The sequence below is a fragment of the Ornithodoros turicata genome, chromosome 2 (genome assembly GCF_037126465.1).
Source record: "Ornithodoros turicata isolate Travis chromosome 2, ASM3712646v1, whole genome shotgun sequence".
NCBI lineage: Eukaryota > Metazoa > Arthropoda > Arachnida > Ixodida > Argasidae > Ornithodoros > Ornithodoros turicata.
The window spans coordinates 11013479-11035329 of record NC_088202.1 but is presented as its reverse complement, the minus strand read 5'-3'; the positions used below and the strand labels follow the sequence as shown (position 1 = coordinate 11035329).

General features: G+C 46.4%; 1 protein-coding gene across 1 annotated transcript in view; it reads left to right on the top strand.

Annotated features, from left to right (window-relative positions):
- The first annotated feature begins 2547 nt into the window (after nucleotides 1-2547).
- Nucleotides 2548-21851, top strand: part of LOC135385189 (cytochrome P450 3A6-like) — a 142344-nt gene continuing 123040 nt past the window's right edge. Inside the window, exon 1 of the mRNA XM_064614385.1 lies at nucleotides 2548-2659. Within this exon, the coding sequence (XP_064470455.1) occupies nucleotides 2580-2659 (80 nt within the window). The 5' untranslated portion in view covers nucleotides 2548-2579. The remainder of the gene's footprint in view (nucleotides 2660-21851) is intronic.

The following is a 21851-nucleotide window of genomic DNA, read 5'->3' as shown; positions in this document are numbered from 1 at the left end:
CTACTGATTTCATTTACATATAACTGAAGCGTTCTATATGTTAGTGATCATGCCCATCATTCTCTACAAGGAAATCTTGTTGCCAATAGGTGTTGTGAGTTTTACGAGACGTGATATTTTATGCAGGCACGTGGGAGTGCTCTGAACACGCCTTTTTGTCAGTGGCCAGGGGTGGTGAAGTACTTGAATGTGATGCAGGTTATTACAATGTGCACCTTCGTGTTTGAAATTTCTCTTAGGTGCAACGACGGTGAGTGGAATGCCTTTGCATGACATTTTTTTGAAGTGGATGCTGAGAACAGCGTTCAGATGAGCTGACATTTACCATGGCTCGAAATCCTGCCTCGTCTCTTAAGCTGTCCGCCATGCAAGTCACCATGCAAAATACTTTCGCTCTGCGGTGCGTTATAGCTTCAAATCAAATTTACAAAAAAACAGGCGGAGAAAGCAATCGTGGATGGCACACATGATGCACTCGTAACGTAGTCAAGGCTCCATGTCTTCTTTCTTTGTTTTTTTCTTCGCAGCTCACGCACGCTTGAGCTGTGCCGCTGCACGTCACTGGTCACGTGAGGGGAATGGCATACGTCACGACGACCTCTCGTTCTGCGATGCGCCCTTTTCACGAGGGGAAGGATTTTTCAAAGGTATACGGAACATAGCCCTAGCGCTCGCTATTTAGGTCATCTGCGCTCGTCGTTCTTTCGCAGAAATTCATTTCATTCGTTGAAGAACACTCGGCACCAAAAAACAAAAGTAATTTTGGGGGGGGGGGGGGGTCACCTCCGTGCTCCCAATCGACAAATTTTCACTATCGTTCGTTGATGCCACAGCCACCGTTCGATTGGTGTCACTCGTGCATTAGATATCAATATTTGATGCCGATACAATGATGACAGACACGGGTGACGTAAAATAAGGGGGGAAACTGTTGAAAGAAAACCGTGCATATTTAAAAAAGAAAACCATACATATTTATGTTTCGTCATACCGAACGTCGGTGGCGAATGCGCTGCAAATGATGCCTGTCGTGCTGACTGTCACTGTCTTCATTTGTGCACGGCAACCAGGTTCACTTGTGTCAAATGGTAAAACTCGTCAAGCTCCTCGCCATAGAGTTGATGGAAATCAGTCAAATTACATCGCTCAGTGACAGACAATCATCGATACTGTTTGATTGTGAATTGCGCGCAGTTTCCACGGCAACGAAGGCAAGCCTTTTGCTCTCGATACGCTTAGCCAACGGGCAACTCGCCACCGTAACGATGCCATGCATGACGTTCCAAGGGAGGCGTCACTCCCCGTCTGCTCTAGAGTACCCGTCACTTCCGTCGTCTGCTCTAGCACTACATATGTGACGCATGAAAGAGGAGGTGTAACGCGCGCAATAAACATATGTCCGTTCGCGTATAGTTCTCCAGTTAACTCCCTTAACAACTCCTTCGTCGCATATAAGTACAAATTTCTCGAAAACTACTTCGTTATTTCCAACGAAACCTTCACTGTTGTATGTATATAATACTCGTGAATAATAATTTCGAGTAAGTTTCGGAATGGCCCGACCTGTATCAGATCGTCCCTTTGCCGCAGAGTTGTGCCTAACTCGTTACAAGTAACTCGTTACTTGGTAACGGTTACTTTTTTTGGTGACGAAGTAACGATTCAGTTACTTTTTAAGAAATGGTAATAGTAACGGAATCAGTTACAAAAATTGGTAACTCGTTACTGACGTTACTCGTTCCTTTTCTTCAGCGCGGGGGAGCACATTTCGGCACTCCGTGTGGCGCAATGCGAGGACCTGCGTGATCCACGACCACGTGTGACTCAAAGTATTATTGCAGTCCCTCGTTGGATGTGTTGTTGACGTGCTGAATCGTCTTAAACGAAGGCCCTTGTCTTTTCTCCTGTTTCCGTAATCTCCAACCATCACTCCTTCCCAAGGATGGGTACCAATTGTGCTATGGCTACAAAAAACGCGTTTCGACTTCTAGCCTTTTCTTGTCTTTGCAAAGCTTCAGAGAGCCCTAAATTATGACGCAGCCCCTCGTCTGTTTTTGGGAACCGTTGGTGATCGGTGGCACGAAAACTGGTGTCTTTTCTTGTGTTTTCATAACATCTGATCACCCCCAATTCGGCAGCAGATGTCATCACACGAAAGAGAACGAAGATCACTGATGTTCGAGTATCAGCTTCTTGTGAAGTGCAATTTCTCATTAATAATGAGTTGAAGGCAAGTGACTGCATGTTTGTTGGCTCCTTTAACTATGCGGCGGTAACGAAAAAGTAACTCGTTACCTGTGAGTAACGAGAACTCGTTACTTTTGTATGTTGGTAACGAGTAACGTATTTAGTTACTTTTTTCTGAAGTAACGGGTAACGGTATTTAGTTCCTATTTTTTGGTAACGGGCGCAAGTCTGCTTGACGCGCCCATTGACGACCCAACTGCGGATATCGAGAGTACAAAGTGCTAACAACATAAAGAAGTGGCCTTGATGTAGCATACAGCATCGGCTCCCACCCTCGTTTTTCACACCGCAGCCGTTCTCTTGGCAACAATCCAAATGTTGTATCAGACTGGATGTTTCCATTCAAGGGCTTCGGCGGTGCCATGACGCCTCTCCTGATATTCATCGTAACAATATTCCTTCTAGTTGCATGGTAAGTAGCACAGTTTTTTTTTTTTTTATCGTTACATATTTTGGTTTAGATGTTTCCTTCCCGTTGCTCGGATATACAGGAAATCACATGCCACTGGTCGATCTCGTCGGAACTCGGCCAAGTTTCAACAATACAAAAAGAAAAAAGAAAGAGAAACTTACGGCCGCGCTCCTGACTGGTGTTACCATTTTGGTTACGTTATACATTTCTGTATATTGTGTTGGAGTGAACCCAACACAAGGAGGGTTACCCCAAGGTGCATACACGAACACTGGGGTGAGTAGCATAAGCGCGCGGAGATGACAAAATGTCCCACTCCCATATGCGACGTCTCAATCGACGTCCACTGTAAGTCGCATCAAATTTTGTTTCCAATCCGTTCGCACTGTGTTGCTGTATTCCACCTCCGCGCTGCGATCTCCTCTTGTTCCTCTGTTTTATTATAAAGGGCTTTTGCATATTTCATTTAGAAAAATGTGGGCAGCTTTGATACAAAATCGTAGAATTCGTTTTTGTCGCCCTATGTAGTCACAACTGTTTTGGAACAAGAACAGTGTGCCCTCGGTTACCGGAAACATTTGTTTAGCCGCGTCCTTTTCTCATTTTTTTCATTCGGTGTTCATTCCAGCCGAGCACGGTACAAAACGGCGCGCCACGAACAGTGCGGTGGGAGAGGGGGACTGTGTACATAAAAGCAGACCTGAACCGCATAAATCATCGCGTTTCGTCACATTCTTTAACGCTTGTAGTGTGCAAGTTGCGCACCGATATGCTGCACATCTTCCCACGCGTACGAAGGATAATTTATTTATTAAAGTGCCTTTATGGAAGATATATCTCGCGTTCTCACAAGCCCCTGATGATGATGATGACGAAGAGATGGAAAAATTGTCGATTACACGAAGCAACAGTTGCTGCAGCGTTCGAGCAGCGGTTGCATACAATTGAAGTTGCAAAGAGTCGCAAAAATATAAAATAGCGTCTCAGGCGCTTCAAACTTTGCAGATTGATAGTCATTCGTCTCAAGTTTCAACCATATTTTGTTCAAATGCTGTCACTTTGAAGGAAAAAGTTAGAAGCAAGGCAAATTCTCACTCCATCCATTTCCTATGGCCTATACGTAGGGTTCGGCGTTTTCGGTTTTAATCGAAAAACACCGAAAAACATACGCCGGGTAAATTTTCTCTCATTCAGTTTTAATCGAAAAACACTGAATACAGAGGGACATTCCAGCACATGACAGAGATAAATTGCTGCACATGCCCAGCAAGTTGTTGTTGCAGATCAGAAAACCATACAGAAATACGATGGTTGTGAAAAATGTCTGTCTACTTTTTCGTTAGCCGCAAAACGCCACCGCAGCGAACAACGCCATGTTGAATAAGCATAGTGTGTTAACTACATTGTGATATCTATTCGCCGATAACTGTCGGGTAAACCATGTACACGCCAGGAAAAACACAGAAAAACGACGATTTCGTGGAAATCTATAAACATCGAAAAACATACGCCGAATCTGGCCAAAAATAAAAACCCGAAAACACGGAACCTTACCTAGACGGCCTGAAAACTGCCCCTTTTCTTCTGTCTGCTTCTCATTCACATCAAATCACTTCTCATTCACATCAGGTGCGTATCGACTAGGCTATCCTTGGCAATTCTTGGTTGCGCGACATTTTCGTCAGTTTTGGCGATAATGCGCGCGAGAGTAAATCAAACGATTGTAATTATCAAAAGCGCTTATATTTTAATTTTTAAACTGTGACATTTAAACTGACAGAAGGCGCTGAGTATATTCGAGAAAACGGCTATTTAGCAATCGGATTTCAATTAAATTAATTAGGATTAAATTTACATGTATTGTAGGTCAGCCTATCTTGCGTTGAGTTGCGCTGCGACATGGGCTGCGCGCGCCACAGGGTAGGGGATAGTTTCGACCACCTGGGTTCCTTATCGTGCGCCGGAAATCTCCGACGCAGTGTGCAATGTTTATCTGCCCCAAACTGCTACCGTCCTCGTCCGGGATCGAACATGAGCTCAGCGAGCCGGCACGCTACCGACGTTTTTTGCTTCTGTCGAACACGATGCCAGCGCCAGATAGGTGGCGCTGCCTCGAAACCCTGCATCTGGCCCATCTGGTTCTTGATTGTTCTATAGGTTCTGGTTATGCTTCGTCTCCAGGCAGCACCTATACGGGGTGATGTGAACGTGAAGCAGACAGCGGAAAAAATGGCGGTCTGCGTCCGGTATAGGCCATAGGAAATGCATGGATTTTATGATACAAGGGGTATCGACCGTTTTAAAGGGCTCTGCTGCCGCACTTTCCGTATTTTGCAGTAGCCTCTGTTTCAATCCCAGTAGAAGGGCATAGCACAGGCCATTGATGACATATCTTTGGCAGCATGATACAAGGGGGGGGGGGTGAATATGTTTATTGAGACAAAAAGCAAGGAAAGGTTAGTCAGGCAACGACCGACTTGCTATTCCTTTCATAAAAAGGGACGAAAAGGAAAGGGAACGAAAAGATAGAAAGAAAACGAAAAAAGAAAGAAACCGAAAAAGGAAAGAAAAGGAAAAAAGGAAAGAAAACGAAAGAGAAAATGAAAGAGAACGAAAAAGGAAAGAAACGAAAACAAAAAGAAAAAGAAAACGAAAAGGAAACTAGCGAAAAGAAACACGCACATACAAACAGACAGATACACAAAAGGGCCTTAGAGGCTGGTCGAGAGACAAATGGCACAGAGAAAGCTCAAGAGGGCAGTCGTAACTGCCACCTGATTGTGCAGGACCGGGCCGAGCAGGGTGGCCAAAGTGACGTTAGGGTAGCCAAGCTGTCGCAAGTGGCGTTGGAGGACGAGTCTTTGTGAAAGGTACCGTTTACAGGATAAGAAGTAGTGCTCGATGTCGGCTTCCACACAACAAGTTGTGCAATTGGGAGTGTTCGTCTGGCGCATTTTATACAGGAGAGAGGGTGTCCGTGCAACATTCATTCGAAGACGGTGGAGGAGTGATTCTTCAGCCCTATTGCAGCGGCAGGCAGTAGTAAAGTCCTGCAGGGGGTCAATGAGACGTACGAAATGATGATATGAGGTAGAGTCCGCTCGGAACTGCCGGGTACGGACACAACGCCACCGGCGAATGTGCAGGGAGCAGACACAGATCGTTAGGGGCAGAGGGGTGGCATTGAGAGCTCTGGTAGATGTTGCGTCTCTTGCTTTTGTGTCTGCGCGGGTGTTACCAAGAACGCCTACGTGTCCCGGGATCCATTGAAGCGTGACAGAATCGTCATTTGCCGCAAGTTGTGTGAGAGCTTGTAGTATGATACAAGGGGTCTCGCCCGTTTTTAAGGGCTATGCTGCATCCTTTTCCTATATTTGTGGTCGCCTGTGTTATGATCTCAGTAGAATGGCATAGTATAGGTTGTTGATAATAAGTTTTTGACAGCACGACACAAGGCGTTTTGTTCGTTTAAGAGGGCTCTGCTGCCACGTTTTCCGAATTTGGCGATCGCCTGTGTTATAACCCCAGCAGAATAGCATTGCACAAGCCACTGATGACTTTCTTTCGCTTCATGATACAGGGAGTGTCGCCCGTTTTGAAAGGCCTTGCTGCCGCCGTATCCGAATTTTGCGGGCCCCTTTTGCGCAATCCCAGTAGAAAGGAGTGAATGAATATGCCTTGGGTACCATGATACAAGGGGTTTCGTACGTTTCAAAGGACTCGCTTCTGTTGCAATCCCAGTAGAAGAGCATCATAAGCCGTTGATAACATCTGTTTGGAACCATGATTAAAGAGGTTTCGCCCGTTCTAAAGGACTCCGCTTCAGTCTTTTACAGATTTTGCGGTCGCCTCCGTGACAATCCCAGTGGGAAGGGCAATAGCATATGCCGTCACGAATATGCCTTTGGCATCATGATACAAAGGGTTTCATCCGTTTTAAAGGGCTCTGCTGGCACCTTTCCAAAATTTTGCGGTCACCACAGTTAAAATCGCACTACAAGGGCCTATAGTATAAGTCGTTGATAATAGCTTCGCTATGCAGAATCCATCTGTGACTCTTTGTGGTGTATTCCTTGGATGCCCCTGCCGTCATCAGGGTTGCAAAAGGTTTTTTTATTATATTCGCAAAAAAGTTGGCAAGTGATGCAATGTGTCAGAAGAAGACTGTGGGTCATTTCTTGCAGGTAGACGTGTAAGCGAAGCATGGACTTCTCTATGCGTGTTGGACTTCGAGAAAAATTGGTTGATTACCATTAACAGTGAATTTCAAAAGGCTCCGTAAAGGATATGTGTTTTAATGAATGTCGTCTTTTCTTCAGACTTTAGCACCAGTGCTGGTAGGTGTCTGCTGCCGTGTAAATGTTCGAACTGCCGGCGATTTGCCGTGCAAGTTCACTTTTGTGCCTCGTATCTTGGCAAGTTATTTCCTTGCCATATCGTCGCGGCTCTCTCATGCTGAATTCAAAGGGCACGTAGCAGCTTTTAGCCCGTTGCGCAATCGTATCAGCAGCGGAGAGCAACGACAATTTCTTCTTTGTCATTGGTGTTGCGACTGGCACTATCATCAATGCGCATAGAAGCCAAGATGCGGGACCCGACGTGATAAGATGTCTGCGTGGTTTCGAGTGGAGCGAACCATAGGGGAGTATATATGTTCATGGATACATATCTTTGGGTATATGCATTGGTGGCCAAGCTGTATTAGGCAGTCTCAGGAATTTCGGGGGGGGGGGGGTGGAAAAAATTCAGGGGGAGTGTGCACCTCACTGTGTGTGTAGTGAGGGCTAATGACACTCCTGGAAATGACTGCAATTGTAGCAAAGTGCCTTAACGTAAAAAATATAGAAAATAAACAGCTGAGCCGTATAGTTACTAGGCATTCGCATGTACAATTTATCAGTGAAACACTTCACTTGACACACCAACAGAAACAAATGAGCCCCCTTTCCAAATGACACACTGAAAATTCGAAAGGCGTTTCAAGTTCTTCGTACATAGTTCTTCACGAACGATTATCTCAACGTTCAGAAGCACTGAAATTGTCGGTTTACACAATGTATTGTGGATTTTGCTAACATTTGCGACGTGAAAAAGAAACAAAATAAGAGAAAGAGAAATAATTAAAAATGTTCACAAAATGACCCTCGTACATAACTGCCCCATCTCTCCCCCCCCCCCATTTTTTCTCTGCGCCTGTCTGTGCTTCGTATAGTTTTTCGCGTGATATCCGGAGGTGCTGCTGCTATGCTGCAAGCCCATAAACTTAGTGTAATAATTAAGATGATGCCATGCTCTGGACTTGTCTTCACTATTACTTACAGTGTAGTTTATGAAAATGCACGTTCAGAAGAGGTCGCTATAACTACTTGGTGAGGTTTATGAGTCACAAGAACTACTCGAATGTGTAAGTAGTATTGATTAATACGGTATAATAACCGTTACGTACAACGACATCCTTTTTCTAATCCAAGATGGCCGATTCTAATCCAATTCTAAGCCAAAATCCGGTTCTAAGTCAACACAATCCAGTCCTAAGCCAACACAATCCACTTGTAATCCAAGCACAAGCCAAATCCGAAGCCATCTGATTGGCGGCCATTAGCCCCGCCCACTTCACGTTGATTGGCCACCACGCCACTGATTGGCTGACTGTAGCTCCGCTCCTTTATGCTAATTAGTTGGCTTGGCTCCACCCAGTTCACACTGAGCGGCCCGTGCTAAGCCTTGACTGATCATTGATTGGTTGACTGTAGCTCCGCCCCTTTATGCTAATTGCTCGGCTCTTCACGCTGATTGGTGCACGCGTATCGCTGAGCACGCCCCCTTTATGGTAATTAACCGGCTCCGCTGATTGGTCCATTCTAAGCCTACTGATCACTCTCCCAGCCGCCGCCGCCGCCGCCGCCGATTGGCCCGTTCCAGGTCCACTGATTGGGGCCCGCTTCATTAGCGCCCGGCAGACGGCGCTGCGGCTTTATCTCGGATGTTCAAACTTACCCAGGCTAGCGGGTGGCTAGCCTTCACCGGCGCCCGCCAGATGGCAGCGTCTCCACTGCGGCTTTATCTCAGATGTTCAAACTTACCTTGTGGCGTCCGCCCACTTCATGCTGATTGGTCTGATTCAGACGTCTAAGCCTACTGATCACCCTTCCAATGTAAGCCTGCCGATTGGCCCGTTCTGAGCCCACTGACACCGGATGGTGCAACCCTTTACTGGCTCCGCCCACTTCACGCTGATTGACCCATTCTAAGCCTACCGATGGCTGGTCCTGATTGGTCCACGCTAAGCCTACTGAATGGTGATTGGCTTACCTGTCGCTCCTAAGCAGCTTCAGATAAGACACACACGACAATTGTTGATTTCAACCTTTATTTGGTACAACAGCCTCCTGGTCCAGCTGTGGGTAGGTTCAGCTGCATCAGAGAGATCATTGGTCCATAATTCCATGTGGACATCTCTCACGCTAACTCAGCTCCCTCGGTAGATTCCAACTGTTATTGTTTCATCTGACTGCACGTGGCCGCTCACCCAGCTCCTTATTGGTTCTAGTCGGTCACCGCTCCCTCATAGGCTCCAACTCCGATTGGTCCATCTAACAGCAAGTGGTCACTGCTATTGATCCATTGAACCGCAAGCCACTCATTGGTCACTCACACTCATCCCTAGACGAGATAAATTTAACTGTGGAACTTTTACCATAAGATAACTTTAGCGGGGGCTGGTAGGCTCCAACGGCTATTGGCCCGCGCTAACCGCATGCCTCCACCCATTGGTTCACAACGCGCATGCTCTGACGGCGCCGAAGAAGGTTCCCTGCACATTTAATAGAAATTATGCTATTGGTCCAGCTGCGTCATAGGGCACGGCTTGGTTCTGCTGTGGCTGGCCCTGATGCTACTTACTTCGTGGCGCAACTCTTTAATGGCTCCACCCACTTCGCGTTGATTGGTCCATTTTAAGCCTACTGACTTCTAAGCCAGTCCACGCTAAGCCTACTGATCACTCTACCAGCGCTCTGATTGGCCGCTACCAATTGGCCCTCGTTCTAAGTCCACTGACACCAGATGGCGCAACTCTTCACCAGCTCTGCCTACTTCATGCTGATTGGTCCATTCTAAGCCTACTGACTTCTAAGCCGAACCACGCTAAGCCTACTGATTGTCCCTTCACACCAAAGCCTACCGGTGTCTGGCCCTGATTGGTCCACGTTAAGCCTACTGAACAGTGATTGGCTAGCCTGTCTCTCCTAAACCACAATGCAGCAGCTTCAGACAAGACACACGACAATCGTTGATTTCAACCTTTATTTGGTACAACAGGCAGCTGTGGGTTGGTTCAGCTGCATCAGAGAGATCCCGGTCATCTCTTGCGCTCATTGGTCACTCAGCTCCCTCGATAGACACCATATGGCTCATCTAACTGCAAGTGCTCATTGGCCCATCTGACTACAAGCCTCTCATTGGTCACTTATGTCTAGGGCTCCCTAACAGGCTCCAACTGCTATCGGCCCATGCCTCCATCCGCGGCTGCTCACTGGTTCACAATGGAACTTTTTCACATGCTCTGCCCTACACAGACAAGAGATGGCGCCGCTTGTCTTTGCAAAGATGGACAGCTGCCATTGCATTGGTGACTCATTTCTATCCAACTGGCTCATAGTTCTAGAGAGCCAGCGTTCTGAACAGCTTACATGCCGCCGCCTCCCGCTATTCACATAGCCACAGTTGGAAATAAAAAAAAACATTTCCAGGGTACACATCTCAAAACACACTCTACACGAGTAAAGTTGGCTTCCCCCGGTTGCACGCGGGCGTTAGGTCAAGCCCGTCCCATCCGCGGCTGCTCACTGGTTCACAATGGAACTTTTTCACATGCTCTGCCCTACACAGACAAGAGATGGCGCCGCTTGTCTTTGCAAAGATGGACAGCTGCCATTGCATTGGTGACTCATTTCTATCCAACTGGCTCAAGAGAGCCAGCGTTCTGAACAGCTTACATGCCGCCGCCTGTTCACATAGCCACAGTTGGAAATGGGGAAAAATTTTTTTTTCAGGGTACACATCTCAAAACACACTCTACACGAGTAAAGTTGGCTTCCCCCGGTTGCACGCGGGCGTTAGGTCAAGCCCACCCCATGAGAACAAGCTTAGGATCGTTTAGGATGTGTGTGCTTTGCAGTTCAACCTAAAAACTGTTTCAATCAAGCAGAATGGCAAATGATGCAATGGAGCGCGTTCATTCTTGAGAACGAATTTTGTGACAGAACATAAACAAAACAAAACATTTCAATGTGCAAAAAACTCATCGTGATGCTAATCAGGGAAGCCAGCACGCGTTCGAAATAAGCAAGAAGAAGCACATGATCGAGAAAACAACGATAGTTGATGTTGTGCAGAGAAGCTGGTTTGAGGGAAAACAGCTTGTATGATCAATAAACCCTTGGGCCTGTTTTTATTTTAGACAGCGTGCATTCAACACGCGAAATTAAATAAATCGAGCAGAATGACAATAGCATAGTGGCGCTATGTGGTGAAGCTCAAGACGCACTGACACTCCAACGCTTATCAAACAATGACGTGCGTACTGAAGCTAAAAAGAAAAAGGCAGACTCAACCCAAGCTGAGTATGAAGAAACACAATTGCTCCCATCAGAACATTCTGTTCAAACATAGCCAGTGTACACGACACAGCTCGCAGTCCTGGAAGCACTCTTAGAAATATAAGTCCAAGGCACAACGTCGCACTATGAACGAGTTCACCTCGGAAAAAATGCGCGCTCACCTTCGCAGACGGCATGCCGCAATATCTGAAACATGCGGCGCGTGGACAGCTCACGCGACTTTAGCCAGCCCATGCAGTTTTAGACTTCAACATAAGAAATTAACTAAATCAAGCACAGTGATGCTATGTCGTGACTGACGCTTATTAAACAATGCTATGCAGTGAAGCTTCGCACGTACTCAATGTTAAAAACGGACACTCAACCCAACACTGAGTATGAAGAAACACAATTTCAGATTGCTCTCTCCCAGAACATCCCGTGCACCTCCGCGTTCCTTCTCTATACTGGAAGCAGCAGTATTAAGATCGTCGCACTATGAACAAGTTCATCTCATCAAAAAAATTGGCTTACCTCATCAGACCGGTATGACGTACGTAGATTCTTGTAGCGCGACGCGCTACAGCAGGGTAGGGAAACACGGCCGCGTGGACAGCTCACACGATTTCAGCCTGCCCGCGCACACCTCACAACATGCGACGACACACCCAACATGTCGACCACTTACCGTGCCAGCCGCACGGAAAACTTGATAGCCGAAACACAGGCGCGTAAACACCCCTCTGGTTGGGACCATCTCTTTTATATCAGTGCTCGCTCGTTTCCGCAAGGTTGCAAGCCCGAGAAATTGGGTCACCTTGAAGATGAGCCATCTGTTTTATATCAAAACGCACTTCATGGCCAAACTTTGCGACGGACCCTAGCGGAAAAAAATGTTGCGTCAAGGTGATGTAACGAGAAACTGGGTCACCTCGTAAATCATGTTTTCCGAGGCCGCACGTATTAAAACCAGTGATCACACCACGCTATGCGAAGGAAAAAAATATCCCTATGAATCCACCTGCTCATTGCCGAAACAAGCTTTCTCCAACCGAGAACAAAGGGTTCGCTTATGCAGTTTCCAAATGTCCCTCGCAGCTAACGGGCCCGCATCACGGGCACGATTGTGTAAACAAAATCGCACCACCCTCCAAGGGCGCATTTGAGTTCCGTCCGTCGGTCGACTCTGGGTTAAGCGCACAACGAGGAAGATGAGGAAAGTTTTCAGTTCATTCGGCAGTATCTCCTGTTTTTAGGAGGGAAAATTCTGTGTTGTGTGATGGAGACGCTATATAGATATAGGTGATAAGGAGAAGGATTATATAGCACGTACTCATCGACTAAGCGAGTATAGTTTGTGGAGAGCGCCACGCTATTTTAAAGTAATTTTATATCATATCCCAAACGTTCTGCGCGATCAAACGGAAAGAAGAAAACCGTTTCACGCATCACGGTGCGTGCGCGTGCTCAAACAAGTTCTGGCTATTAGTAAAATGTTTCCAGCGCATCAGGCAACAACGTAAACTGTTCTGCGCGATCAAACAAGTCCCGCTCCAACGCGCGTACCATATCATAACTTGTTTCAGCGTGCTCAAACAAGTTCTGGCTTTTGTGGTCGTATGATGGTGCAGATTTGTAAGAAACACTGAAGAGAGTCAAGGGTGATCCTCCGACATGAGAAAAGTGATGAGCAGCGACTTGACAACCGCGAAACTGCGAAGCCTCAGTGTGTCGTGTGAGATGGATCAGTTCGTATGCAAACGCATGCTGGCAGATTTACAATGCCTACACAACTTTTTAAATGGACACGGAGAAGAGAGTGATTTTAGTGACATTTTGAGAGCTATTCCCGTGCGGAGTACTCATAAAATAAGACAGTTTGTGAGATACAAGTTGGAACTGCTGGAGCGATATAGAAACGGAGAACCCATCGACGAGACAATCATAAATGCCGGGTTTTCCATCCCCGTGGTGCGCGACTACTGGAAAAAGAACCACACGAGCTTGGACATTACCGTCATCGAGGGAAATGAACGTGTTGTCTCCACGTTAGAAGACATCCTCGCTAAAGTGTTGTGAATACAGTGTTTAGCAGTACCGCGGGGTCTCTATGAAGCTTTCATCGGGAATCGATTCACCACCATCGATAGGGTAGACGATGCTGTGGACGAGATCCTACGAGTATACCACGAAATTGAGCTAGAAAAAGGAGATGCGAACCTATTCATGATATCACGCGAAGTCCTAAAGAGATACGGCTACAGAGACATCGCGGGCATAGATATTCTTCAAGCTCTTCATCTGCTGCACGTCTTAGTTTACCCGAGTGAAACAGAAGAAGAAAAGGCGTCTTTGACGAGCAACCGATTGGAGTGCGGAACAAATAAATAAATATTTTGTCAACACAGTTGTCCGTTTGTATGACTGGATAGGAAAAGCACGATATTTCTTGCATTTTTCTAAAGATATAGATTAAAAAGTTGTGCATATACTCACACATACTATACAAGATATATGATTGTGGATTAATTGCTAAAATTTATCGATCCACATTCAGGAGAAGTGGTGACTACCACACATCAGTAAGAGTTTAATCACAATTTGAACAAGTGTTGCGATTTATGATCAGTGTTGTAGAATGTGTAATTTCACAATACGCAAGCTTTAATTCGCTCACTTTGACGAGCACTCTTTCACGATGACAGAGAATTTAATCCAATGGATTGATATTTTCTATATACACTATAACATAATGCGAATTCTTTATGTCGTGGATATTAAAAGTTACGAATATTTTCCGAATGAAATTTACTTAAAACTCGAAGAAAGGGTCACCCGCGTCGACGAAGACGTTTCGGCAACACGCCGGGTCGCGTTTCCCCAATGCCGTACCCGAAACCGAACGCGATTCTGCGCCCGACGCGTTAACGCGGTACCGCACGCGTGCGTGTTGCCGAAACGTCTTCGTCGACGCGGGTGACCCTTTCTTCGAGTTTTAAGTAAATTTCATTCGGAAAATATTCGTAACTTTTAATATCCACGACATAAAGAATTCGCATTATGTTATAGTGTATATAGAAAATATCAATCCATTGGATTAAATTCTCTGTCATCGTGAAAGAGTGCTCGTCAAAGTGAGCGAATTAAAGCTTGCGTATTGTGAAATTACACATTCTACAACACTGATCATAAATCGCAACACTTGTTCAAATTGTGATTAAACTCTTACTGATGTGTGGTAGTCACCACTTCTCCTGAATGTGGATCGATAAATTTTAGCAATTAATCCACAATCATATATCTTGTATAGTATGTGTGAGTATATGCACAACTTTTTAATCTATATCTTTAGAAAAATGCAAGAAATATCGTGCTTTTCCTATCCAGTCATACAAACGGACAACTGTGTTGACAAAATATTTATTTATTTGTTCCGCACTCCAATCGGTTGCTCGTCAAAGACGCCTTTTCTTCTTCTGTTTCACTCGGGTAAACTAAGACGTGCAGCAGATGAAGAGCTTGAAGAATATCTATGCCCGCGATGTCTCTGTAGCCGTATCTCTTTAGGACTTCGCGTGATATCATGAATAGGTTCGCATCTCCTTTTTCTAGCTCAATTTCGTGGTATACTCGTAGGATCTCGTCCACAGCATCGTCTACCCTATCGATGGTGGTGAATCGATTCCCGATGAAAGCTTCATAGAGACCCCGCGGTACTGCTAAACACTGTATTCACAACACTTTAGCGAGGATGTCTTCTAACGTGGAGACAACACGTTCATTTCCCTCGATGACGGTAATGTCCAAGCTCGTGTGGTTCTTTTTCCAGTAGTCGCGCACCACGGGGATGGAAAACCCGGCATTTATGATTGTCTCGTCGATGGGTTCTCCGTTTCTATATCGCTCCAGCAGTTCCAACTTGTATCTCACAAACTGTCTTATTTTATGAGTACTCCGCACGGGAATAGCTCTCAAAATGTCACTAAAATCACTCTCTTCTCCGTGTCCATTTAAAAAGTTGTGTAGGCATTGTAAATCTGCCAGCATGCGTTTGCATACGAACTGATCCATCTCACACGACACACTGAGGCTTCGCAGTTTCGCGGTTGTCAAGTCGCTGCTCATCACTTTTCTCATGTCGGAGGATCATCCTTGACTCTCTTCAGTGTTTCTTACAAATCTGCACCATCATACGACCACAAAAGCCAGAACTTGTTTGAGCACGCTGAAACAAGTTATGATATGGTACGCGCGTTGGAGCGGGACTTGTTTGATCGCGCAGAACAGTTTACGTTGTTGCCTGATGCGCTGGAAACATTTTACTAATAGCCAGAACTTGTTTGAGCACGCGCACGCACCGTGATGCGTGAAACTTTTTTCTTCTTTCCGTTTGATCGCGCAGAACGTTTGGGATATGATATAAAATTACTTTAAAATAGCGTGGCGCTCTCCACAAACTATACTCGCTTAGTCGATGAGTACGTGCTATATAATCCTTCTCCTTATCACCTATATCTATATAGCGTCTCCATCACACAACACAGAATTTTCCCTCCTAAAAACAGGAGATACTGCCGAATGAACTGAAAACTTTCCTCATCTTCCTCGTTGTGCGCTTAACCCAGAGTCGACCGACGGACGGAACTCAAATGCGCCCTTGGAGGGTGGTGCGATTTTGTTTACACAATCGTGCCCGTGATGCGGGCCCGTTAGCTGCGAGGGACATTTGGAAACTGCATAAGCGAACCCTTTGTTCTCGGTTGGAGAAAGCTTGTTTCGGCAATGAGCAGGTGGATTCATAGGGATATTTTTTTCCTTCGCATAGCGTGGTGTGATCACTGGTTTTAATACGTGCGGCCTCGGAAAACATGATTTACGAGGTGACCCAGTTTCTCGTTACATCACCTTGACACAACATTTTTTTCCGCTAGGGTCCGTCGCAAAGTTTGGCCATGAAGTGCGTTTTGATATAAAACAGATGGCTCATCTTCAAGGTGACCCAATTTCTCGGGCTTGCAACCTTGCGGAAACGAGCGAGCACTGATATAAAAGAGATGGTCCCAACCAGAGGGGTGTTTACGCGCCTGTGTTTCGGCTATCAAGTTTTCCGTGCGGCTGGCACGGTAAGTGGTCGACATGTTGGGTGTGTCGTCGCATGTTGTGAGGTGTGCGCGGGCAGGCTGAAATCGTGTGAGCTGTCCACGCGGCCGTGTTTCCCTACCCTGCTGTAGCGCGTCGCGCTACAAGAATCTACGTACGTCATACCGGTCTGATGAGGTAAGCCAATTTTTTTGATGAGATGAACTTGTTCATAGTGCGACGATCTTAATATTGCTGCTTCCAGTATAGAGAAGGAACGCGGAGGTGCACGGGATGTTCTGGGAGAGAGCAATCTGAAATTGTGTTTCTTCATACTCAGTGTTGGGTTGAGTGTCCGTTTTTAACATTGAGTACGTGCGAAGCTTCACTGCATAGCATTGTTTAATAAGCGTCAGTCACGACATAGCATCACTGTGCTTGATTTAGTTAATTTCTTATGTTGAAGTCTAAAACTGCATGGGCTGGCTAAAGTCGCGTGAGCTGTCCACGCGCCGCATGTTTCAGATATTGCGGCATGCCGTCTGCGAAGGTGAGCGCGCATTTTTTCCGAGGTGAACTCGTTCATAGTGCGACGTTGTGCCTTGGACTTATATTTCTAAGAGTGCTTCCAGGACTGCGAGCTGTGTCGTGTACACTGGCTATGTTTGAACAGAATGTTCTGATGGGAGCAATTGTGTTTCTTCATACTCAGCTTGGGTTGAGTCTGCCTTTTTCTTTTTAGCTTCAGTACGCACGTCATTGTTTGATAAGCGTTGGAGTGTCAGTGCGTCTTGAGCTTCACCACATAGCGCCACTATGCTATTGTCATTCTGCTCGATTTATTTAATTTCGCGTGTTGAATGCACGCTGTCTAAAATAAAAACAGGCCCAAGGGTTTATTGATCATACAAGCTGTTTTCCCTCAAACCAGCTTCTCTGCACAACATCAACTATCGTTGTTTTCTCGATCATGTGCTTCTTCTTGCTTATTTCGAACGCGTGCTGGCTTCCCTGATTAGCATCACGATGAGTTTTTTGCACATTGAAATGTTTTGTTTTGTTTATGTTCTGTCACAAAATTCGTTCTCAAGAATGAACGCGCTCCATTGCATCATTTGCCATTCTGCTTGATTGAAACAGTTTTTAGGTTGAACTGCAAAGCACACACATCCTAAACGATCCTAAGCTTGTTCTCATGGGGTGGGCTTGACCTAACGCCCGCGTGCAACCGGGGGAAGCCAACTTTACTCGTGTAGAGTGTGTTTTGAGATGTGTTACCCTGAAAGAAAAATTTTTCCCCATTTCCAACTGTGGCTATGTGAACAGGCGGCGGCATGTAAGCTGTTCAGCACGCTGGCTCTCTTGAACCAGTTGGATAGAAATGAGTCACCAATGCAATGGCAGCTGTCCATCTTTGCAAAAACAAGCGACGCCATCTCTTGTATGTGCAGGGTAGAGCATGTGAAAAAGTTTCATTGTGAACCAGTGAGCAGCCGCGGATGGGACGGGCTTGACCTAACGCCCGCGTGCAACCGGGGGAAGCCAACTTTACTGGTGTAGAGTGTGTTTTGAGATGTGTACCCTGGAAATGTTTTTTTTTAATTTCCAACTGTGGCTATGTGAATAGCGGGAGGCGGCGGCATGTAAGCTGTTCAGAACGCTGGCTCTCTAGAACTATGAGCCAGTTGGATAGAAATGAGTCACCAATGCAATGGCAGCTGTCCATCTTTGCAAAGACAAGTGGCGCCATCTCTTGTCTGTGTAGGGCAGAGCATGTGAAAAAGTTCCATTGTGAACCAGTGAGCAGCCGCGGATGGAGGCATGGGCCGATAGCAGTTGGAGCCTGTTAGGGAGCCCTAGACATAAGTGACCAATGAGAGGCTTGTAGTCAGATGGGCCAATGAGCACTTGCAGTTAGATGAGCCATATGGTGTCTATCGAGGGAGCTGAGTGACCAATGAGCGCAAGAGATGACCGGGATCTCTCTGATGCAGCTGAACCAACCCACAGCTGCCTGTTGTACCAAATAAAGGTTGAAATCAACGATTGTCGTGTGTCTTGTCTGAAGCTGCTGCATTGTGGTTTAGGAGAGACAGGCTAGCCAATCACTGTTCAGTAGGCTTAACGTGGACCAATCAGGGCCAGACACCGGTAGGCTTTGGTGTGAAGGGACAATCAGTAGGCTTAGCGTGGTTCGGCTTAGAAGTCAGTAGGCTTAGAATGGACCAATCAGCATGAAGTAGGCAGAGCTGGTGAAGAGTTGCGCCATCTGGTGTCAGTGGACTTAGAACGAGGGCCAATTGGTAGCGGCCAATCAGAGCGCTGGTAGAGTGATCAGTAGGCTTAGCGTGGACTGGCTTAGAAGTCAGTAGGCTTAAAATGGACCAATCAATGCGAAGTGGGTGGAGCCATTAAAGAGTTGCGCCACGAAGTAAGTAGCATCAGGGCCAGCCACAGCAGAACCAAGCCGTGCCCTATGACGCAGCTGGACCAATAGCATAATTTCTATTAAATGTGCAGGGAACCTTCTTCGGCGCCGTCAGAGCATGCGCGTTGTGAACCAATGGGTGGAGGCATGCGGTTAGCGCGGGCCAATAGCCGTTGGAGCCTACCAGCCCCCGCTAAAGTTATCTTATGGTAAAAGTTCCACAGTTAAATTTATCTCGTCTAGAGATGAGTGTGAGTGACCAATGAGTGGCTTGCGGTTCAATGGATCAATAGCAGTGACCACTTGCTGTTAGATGGACCAATCGGAGTTGGAGCCTATGAGGGAGCGGTGACCGACTAGAACCAATAAGGAGCTGGGTGAGCGGCCACGTGCAATCAGATGAACCAATAACAGTTGGAATCTACCGAGGGAGCTGAGTTAGCGTGAGAGATGTCCACATGGAATTATGGACCAATGATCTCTCTGATGCAGCTGAACCTACCCACAGCTGGACCAGGAGGCTGTTGTACCAAATAAAGGTTGAAATCAACAATTGTCGTGTGTGTCTTATCTGAAGCTGCTTAGGAGCGACAGGTAAGCCAATCACCATTCAGTAGGCTTAGCGTGGACCAATCAGGACCAGCCATCGGTAGGCTTAGAATGGGCCAATCAGCGTGAAGTGGGCGGAGCCAGTAAAGGGTTGCACCATCCGGTGTCAGTGGGCTCAGAACGGGCCAATCGGCAGGCTTACATTGGAAGGGTGATCAGTAGGCTTAGACGTCTGAATCAGACCAATCAGCATGAAGTGGGCGGACGCCACAAGGTAAGTTTGAACATCTGAGATAAAGCCGCAGTGGAGACGCTGCCATCTGGCGGGCGCCGGTGAAGGCTAGCCACCCGCTAGCCTGGGTAAGTTTGAACATCCGAGATAAAGCCGCAGCGCCGTCTGCCGGGCGCTAATGAAGCGGGCCCCAATCAGTGGACCTGGAACGGGCCAATCGGCGGTGGCGGCGGCTGGGAGAGTGATCAGTAGGCTTAGAATGGACCAATCAGCGGAGCCGGTTAATTACCATAAAGGGGGCGTGCTCAGCGATACGCGTGCACCAATCAGCGTGAAGAGCCGAGTAATTAGCATAAAGGGGCGGAGCTACAGTCAACCAATCAATGATCAGTCAAGGCTTAGCACGGGCCGCTCAGTGTGAACTGGGCGGAGCCAAGCCAACTAATTAGCATAAAGGAGCGGAGCTACAGTCAGCCAATCAGTGGCGTGGTGGCCAATCAACGTGAAGTGGGCGGGGCTAATGGCCGCCAATCAGATGGCTTTGGATTTGGCTTGTGCTTGGATTACAAGTGGATTGTGTTGGCTTAGGACTGGATTGTGTTGACTTAGAACCGGATTTTGGCTTAGAATTGGATTAGAATCGGCCATCTTGGATTAGAAAAAGGATGTCGTTGTACGTAACGGTTATTATACCGTATTAATCAATACTACTTGTGTATGTACTTCCTAATATCGACAGGAGCAGCACTGCATCGAGCAAGAGTAAAAACAAGGCCTGAAAACCTGGTTTCTTTCCGAATTCTTCATTGTTGGATGGGGGGGGTCAGCTTTATTCTATTTAGTGGTCAAGAGCACTCGCGGCACAGAATAGCTGACTACAAGCAATGCACATGCTCCTGGGGAGGGGGAGGGGAGGAGGGCAGACGTGCATTGTCATTCAGATATGCGATAACACACCACCGAACACGTTTCAAAATGAATTCGCACAAAAAAGCTCATTTTCATCTTATTTTGGTTTTGTCACTGATTTTCCTTTCCCACACTTCAGCCAATCAAATTTTTCCGACGTCCGGAAGCCAAAATCTGACATGGTGCTTTAAGTTAGAAACTGCAACATCTGTTGTAATTGTTTGTTCTTGTGTTGTTGTAAATTGCCCTGTGACCTATCCACCTGCGACTATGCCCACAAGTATGGGTAAACAGTATTGTAAATACACTAAAATAATATTCACTCAGTGTTCTCTACTTCTTCACCGCCTCGTGTGTCAGCGACCTTCTGTATTCCTAGCCAGTACAGGGAGTTGGGAATATACACGCCTTCGATTCTGAATGTATTTAAATCTGCACTAAAATCTCTGGTCCAACGAAGTCGCGTTTGATCAAGTCATTGCCAAGATAACATTCGCAGACGCCAAATTGTCCATATCTTCCATTTCCTTTCGTAATAACTCTTGATATAGACGTGATATCGAAGATGTCATCATTTAATTACGTTGTTTTATATCCATGCTCAATAGCTATGAGTCCGCGGCCCATACCTCTTTCCCATGCTACAGCCCGCGAAGTAGCGTTTAGTCAAATCGTTCGTTTTCTAGCGACCAAAGAACAAACAGGAGACAAGATCACAAACAAGTCGCTCTGTTGTTGTTTCGTGTTTGTTCTTTGGTCGCTCGTGGATTTACACCAACCAGCCCAATCTATATACTTCAGACATTTTGTCAAATGCCCAAGCGGAACTCACTGGCGCCAAATTGTCAATTTCCTCTATTTTAGCTCGCAATAACTCTCGATACCAACTTGATATTGACGGTATCATCATGTAATTACGTAGTATGTATATCGTCTGCCGACCGTAGCTCTTGCCCTTGCTGCACACTTAGAACTCGCATTTGGTCAGTTTGTCGTCCAGAAGGCTATCACAGGCGCCAATCTGCGAATTTCATCCGGCAGTCTCCCGATATCTGGAAAGTTTCATGCTCGTTCTCATAATTATACATCACGTCTTATTCTTTATCTTACGCGGAAGTTTCCGGGCGTGTTATCGGCTTTGTTATCCGGTCGGGGCGCGAGAATTGTTCACCTCAGATAGGTCCTCCTCTCCCTGCCCAAATCTGTTCCTCCTCACGTACTCACGTGCCACCCTGTAAACTTAGCTTCCTTGCGTAGTCCTCTGCTATCAGGTCAAGCCGGGTTTCAGAGGGGTGTCCCCGAATGCTGCACTTGCTGGACTTTTTGTCCCTCCTCCCATTCACGATAGTGATAAATAAACTATTATTATTATTATTAAACATTCATGGTGTCGAG